General features: G+C 38.3%; 1 protein-coding gene across 1 annotated transcript; it reads left to right on the top strand.

Moving 5' to 3' along the window:
• The first annotated feature begins 3,108 nt into the window (after positions 1-3,108).
• Positions 3,109-4,359, top strand: LOC128743245 (vacuolar protein sorting-associated protein 37A). The gene is made up of 3 exons (XM_053839790.1): positions 3,109-3,227; positions 3,289-3,481; positions 3,542-4,359. The coding sequence occupies exons 1-3, from the start codon at positions 3,184-3,186 to the stop codon at positions 4,217-4,219; spliced, it is 915 nt and encodes a 304-aa protein (XP_053695765.1). The 5' UTR covers positions 3,109-3,183; the 3' UTR covers positions 4,220-4,359.
• The last annotated feature ends 2,017 nt before the right edge of the window (positions 4,360-6,376 follow it).

Below are 6,376 nucleotides of genomic sequence, written 5' to 3'. Positions count from 1 at the left end.
ATGCTCGGCTGCTCATCTTAGAGATGATCTAATTACTGCATCGCCACCCGATCATCTGAAGCACTTGTTTATTGAAGTCGAAGAAAGCAGCGCACATGCTGTATTGTTAGATTCAATTGATGATGCCACGATCGCTGAGACTGTTCAGGAAAACTTCGAAACAATGATTGCAGATATTGAGTCGACTTTCGAAAAGTTGGAATCCACTGTTACTGAATTGCGTAACCAAATACAACAATTCAAAGCTTGTAGACGAAACAATAAGTCTTTGATTTCTGCTTTCAAGCATTCTCTTAAAGTAAGCGAAGGAGAAGAGTCAAGGCTGTACGCTGAGAAGATTGTTGATTGTCCTGATGTTGACCACATATGATTTTTTTTCCTGCTAACTATTGAAATGCTCCATAGCTTTTTTTGTTTTAATAAATAAAACTCGGTTGAATCTCGTGTTTAATATTTATTAGGCTGGTTCAAGTTTAGCTTCGAAACGCCCTCCTGGATAATAACCACATTTCTTGAACAATTTAGTGGCATTGAAAGTGGCGAACTTCATCGCAATTCCCAGAACAAATACTTTAAGATCGTCATGATTAATGCTGAAGTAATAACGTTTGAACATTTGCTTGATAAGACCAAATAAAATTTCAATAGGGTTCATGTGTGGGCAGTATCCGGGAAGAAATACGAACATTATTCCTAGTGAACGGAAATATCGCACCATATTCGGGTCAACGTGAATCCTTGCTCCGTCGAGAATCCATATAGAATTTCTACCTGGATATTGATTCACCCGGCCACTCAACGCGAATTCTCTGCATGCTTCAAAGAAAATTTTCCTGGAGAAAGTTCCATCAGTTGAAAATGTTTCCAAAATACCTCCAACTCCCATAAAACAGAGCAAGGAAATTCGAGTTTGGCGAACATGGTTACCACGAGCAATGATTCTTTTTCCAATCGGGCCATAGCCCGTGCTTCGACTCATATCACGGTTGTCAAACGATATCTCATCCAGGAAGAGAATATTGAATATGTCCCACTCCAAGGATTGAAGTTCCGAACAGTAAAATTCGATTTCAGTGTTTTTTATCTGCATTGCACGTTTCTCCAGCACCTTTCGGGAAAATCCAATTTTCTGTAATAGACGGCAAATTGTAGATTTACTAATCCCCATTGCAAAATGCTGCTGAAATCGAGACTGTGCTTCATCCAGGTAGAATGTTGGATCAGTAGTAGTATATAATTGGTGCAACCATTCTTTTTCCTTTTCTCCGAACTTTCTAGACCTGACGTACGGAGAGCGGCTGAAGCTGCCTTTCTCTTCGAATTCATGGATCCAATTGTAGATCGTTGAAGGATGTTTCCCATATAGTGCCGCTAATTCTCCGACTGGCCTGTTTATAACGTAATATCCATACATAGCGTGATATTTTGTATTTTCTGATGCGTGCCGTCCGTGGATCTGACTAGTTACAAAGTTAATCTTTCTTTCTACCATGGTCCTGAAAAAGGAAGATAACAAGCCAATCTTTTAAAAAACTTACTCTAGAAAGAAATATGCCAGCGCATACAAATTTTTGCTAAAATGTGTGGATTAACCCCTTCGTCCGACTGTCAGCCCCTTTAAGCGGACTATCAGTACACAACCAGCAATATTAAATAATTAGTTACGTTAGTTAGTTAAATAATTAGTTAGTTGATGATTTTGTAGTTATGTTTGCTCACTTCTGTTTTTCATAAACAATAAAGTGTATTGGCTGATGTATTGGTAAACAGTAATTTGACAGGTCACATTTATTTGACGTTAACTATTGACAGCTCTCTGCTAAGATTTTACTTGCATTTTGTCTGCAAGTTACTTGCAATTCGCATTTTTGATGCAATTTGCAATATCATAAGTATACAAATTGGTGTAAATAGTTACAAAATTTAAGAAGTACGGAATGGTGATCTAAACAGTAGTAATTAATCTATTTGTACACTCAAAAAAATCGACACGTCGCATCCACGTGAAAAATCATGTAAACTTCTGTCCAGGAACTTACATGAACTTCATGTACTAGTCAATGGAAAAGATGATAAAATTTACCGGGATCGCACGTAAGCTGGTTAGTATGAATGCGAGTTACTAATAATTCACGTGAATGTTACATGAAAAGTGTGATAGATGAGAATTACCTATGTTTTCACGTAAACTTGACGTGCCAATTTTTTTGAGTATATGGCAGCTCTGGACAAAAGCACATCCTTCAATATTTGACGAGCTCAGCATTGGGCGATAATGTATCGATATAACTGGTACCGACATTTGTGGACGAAATCTCGATAGAGATTTTTTCGAAATAGTTAATTTCGGCATGCATATAAATAAATACAACAGCTCTGTAAATGTTAACACGTTACACGGAGTGTTATAAAATAAATGTAAATGTAAATGGAAAAATTTTGCTGATTATGTTTTCAGCTGAGTATACGTATCGATATGTGAAAAATAGCGATATTCAATTAACGAAAATTCGTCAGCTTCGCTCAATACAAAATTAACGGTTAATACAATTAACCGCCCAGCTAGCTTCGAGGTACGATGCTGGTCTAACAAGCCAGTCGTCGTATGTTCGAATCTCGGCTAGGCGGTGCTTGCTAGTTAGAGTCAGTAGGATTGTTGCACTGGCCCCGTAATTTTCCTGTACTCTAACAGCCGGCTGCGAAGTGTGTCGATAAAGAAGGGTAATGTCTAAAGACGGTATAAACCCATGGCTTTGCTTTTCAATACAAAATTATTTTGACAGCTTGCTATGAACTTTCCGACCTTCTGAAAACTAAAGCCAGATTTCTACACTAATTCTTCTTTATACGACTATTGCCACACCTGTATATACTTCATTAGTAAAAAAAACTTGAACTCTGCCAAGCCGCTTCTATTTCATCAGAAAGAATTAAGCTTCGCTAAGCTTATCGTAAGCTTTCGGTTCTAGAAGTTCTAGTACTGCGAGCTTTGCAATCATGCATAAATTTTTAGTGCCTTCAAAAAAGAACGAATTTAGAGTGTACATTGACGTTTGTGAATTTGACAGCTTTTTGTTTTGTTTTGATAAATTATAGGTAAATTATTGCAATCAAATTTCAAATGACCTACTCGAAAGCACTTAAATTTGGGTTTCATACGATTTGAGCGCATTACCAGTCAGAATGAGGAAGCGACAGATTGACACACTTAAAATTTTTAATTTGAAGTAAGTATTTTATCAAATCATGGGGCATTTGTTGATGAAAATCAATTCTTACTTAACGCAGTGTCCAGGAAGTTGTTGAAAACGAGGAATATTTAGTTAACTTTGACTCGGGTGGACGCGAGATTGCCATCAACATCATTTTAGGACCAGGATTTCCTAACGAAAAGCCAACGTTGATCGTTAGTCCAATACTGAATCACCCGTGGGTAAACGCCACCACTGGTGTTATAGAGAATGCACCCGGAATCCTCAATGTAAGTATGGCAGCGTGAAGTTATATTGAACCATCAACTTATTTCTATTTGGTCTTCCAGTATACTATTCATTCAGACCTAGGTCGGGTCGTGCAGGCAATTGGCCGAGAGTTCGAAAAGCATCCGCCTTCAGTACTAAATGATAGCTCGTCGTGTGCACCACAGCACAATCGTACTGAAAGTAATCAGGAAAACTGCACAGACTCTCGAAATATTGCTTCTCCAGTCGCAGAGCAGGACTCATTTGGGCTCTGTGCACTGCAAATCGATGAACTTACGCGGCTGAACAACGACGAGGATTATCGAGAAGATTTTATTGAAAAAATTAGCTTCGTTCAGAAGCAAAGCAATGAAATGAATTATTTAATGAGTCAGATTGAAACGTTAGCGTCCGATAACGTTGCTAAAAAACTGCTGATAGAAGAGCAAAGACAGCGGTTAGATAAGCTGCTGCTAGATTTTAAAGAGCTAGGCGAAAGATACGATGCATCGAATCAAATGTATCAACGCAAAGCAGAAGATTTCTCCCCTCAACATATCAAGGAGTTACTTCAAATTGCGGTGTCCACAGCTGATGCTAAGAGCGATGAGGAAGCTCAGAAATTCCTAGCCGGTGATACAGACGTATCCACATTCCTAAATAACTTTATTGAGACACGAAAAAACTTCAACATTCGAAAAGCGAAAGAGGAACGACTGACGCAGCAGCTGACTGCCTTGGAACGAGCAGCTTTTTGAAAGACAAACCATTGCGTTAACACCCTCTAAACGATGGATAACTATTATGTGATTGTACTATAAATCATTGTTAGGTATTTGTACTTGAGTTGTTTTCATATAAGTAACTGTGTGGATATTTAATAAAAAGGAATATTCAGTTAAAGACAACTGAAAAGTTACATTGCGCAGAATCTAGCAAAGCTATATCTTTAACTATGCTTGTTTGCGAGAAGCAGAAACAATCTTGGCTAAACGCGACGGAAGTGTTGGGATGACAAATGCGAAAAGCGTGTTTAATTTCACCACCCGCGATGTTTCTAAAGGCAATCTCAAGTAGACGTGCAACGACATTTGGAACATTAGCCAGCACGTTGCAAAGAGCCTTGACCTAACATTTTGTTTAATGACTGGATCGCAGCATGTAACTAAGACTTAGTTACGATTTTACGCCTGGTGCTGGAACCGACAGTCATCGGATCCTCCGAATCTTTTATTCATGATACTTTAATGCAGCTCTTTGGTTGAATGGTTTAAAAAACAAAGCTCAAAAATCAGTTCTACTTAATAATTTTGCACAAGATTTTTTGATTGTTTTCAAATGTCAAATCAAATCAAATTTTTTTTTCAATTTCGGCTAACTTCTGGCAAATCAAAAAACTTTTAGAGGAAAGCAATATATTTTGCCTACAAAAAAAAACAAAAACTTCCATTAACAGCACTCTGAAGCAACCTCGGAATCAATTGAAATGTTTGTTACTTTTTGATAGAGTATTTTATAACTCATTGAATATACGTCTTATTGATTAAAATTGATTTTTAAGTACTTCACCAACAGTTAGAGATAGAAAGATATTGTATTCAACAAAGTTGCTCATTTCACTGCTTTCTACAACCAACGTGTGTGAAGACACTTTATTTTTTGGACGCACTAATCACCGTAATAGGTGGATACGGCCACCCTTACTTACTTATTTGCTTACTGGCTCACTTACTTACTTACTTACTTACTTACGTACTACTTATTTACTTTTCCAGCCGAGAGCCGGGGTGGCTCTTACCGTATCAAGAATTCCCCTACGTTATACTCGTTCCTGGGCCACTCTTCGTCAATTCGTAGAGCGTCTCGACACACCCAAGTAGGCTTCAATCTGGTCGAGCCATCTAACACGTTAGGCCCCTCTATTTCTGGTGCCGCTGTGGTTCTTGAAAAGAACGGATTTTACTGTACATACACAGTCCGGCATCCTTGCGACGTGGCCGGCCCATCGTAGTCTCCAAATTTTCGCCAGGTGTACGAAGGGAATCTATCCAAATAGTGCCTGCAATTGGGTATTTTAGTGGTATATACATTTCCGCATATTCTGACAAGATATGATGCCATTCAATCGCTACATGAAGACTTTTCCGAATTTGACTAATGGAAGTAATGAAAAAACATTTTTTTTATATTTGAAAAAAAATTTTGGAATAAGACGATAGCTTACAAGTAAACCACTTTTCTTTTTAGCTCGTCTTAGACAACACAGTGAATAGATACACTATGGTCATCGAACGATACAGGTTTCATATGAGAGCTTTAAAAGCTCGGTTAAAATGAAGAGCTCTATCAGAGAGATAGAAGAGAGGGAGAGAACTTCTGACATCAAGTCAATCAATCGGCTTGGTTGATATCTGTCAAACAGCAAATCATTCTAGTTTTGAAATTTATTAATTTTTTAATCGAATATTGACTTAATTGAAATATAAAAAGAACTGCTAGATTCAGGAAACGACGGGCTATCAAATGAGATAGAAAAATCCACTTTTTTGGAAAAATTAAAATACCCAATTCGTGGTTCATACGCCTACGCCACTCTCCGCTATCCGTTTGTACTCCGCCAAAAATACTCCGCAACACCTTTCGTTCAAATACGCAAGTGCATCTATGTCTTCCGTAAACAAAGTTACTGTCACAAGCCCGTAGAGAACTACCGGTCTGATTAGCATTTTGTACATCGTCAGCTTTGCACGGTGGCGAATACTTCTTGATCGAAGCGTCTTGTGGAGGAAAAAGTAGGTTCGATTTACAGCTTGTACGCGTCCTTGCCCGTATTATTGTCGACGCTGACCAGAGATCCCAAATATACGAATTCATCAACCGCTTCCAGTTCACCGCCGTCAATAGTCACTGTCCGT

Source organism: Sabethes cyaneus, chromosome 3 (assembly GCF_943734655.1).
Source record: "Sabethes cyaneus chromosome 3, idSabCyanKW18_F2, whole genome shotgun sequence".
Lineage (NCBI taxonomy): Eukaryota > Metazoa > Arthropoda > Insecta > Diptera > Culicidae > Sabethes > Sabethes cyaneus.
This window is presented reverse-complemented; position numbering and strand designations above follow the sequence as displayed.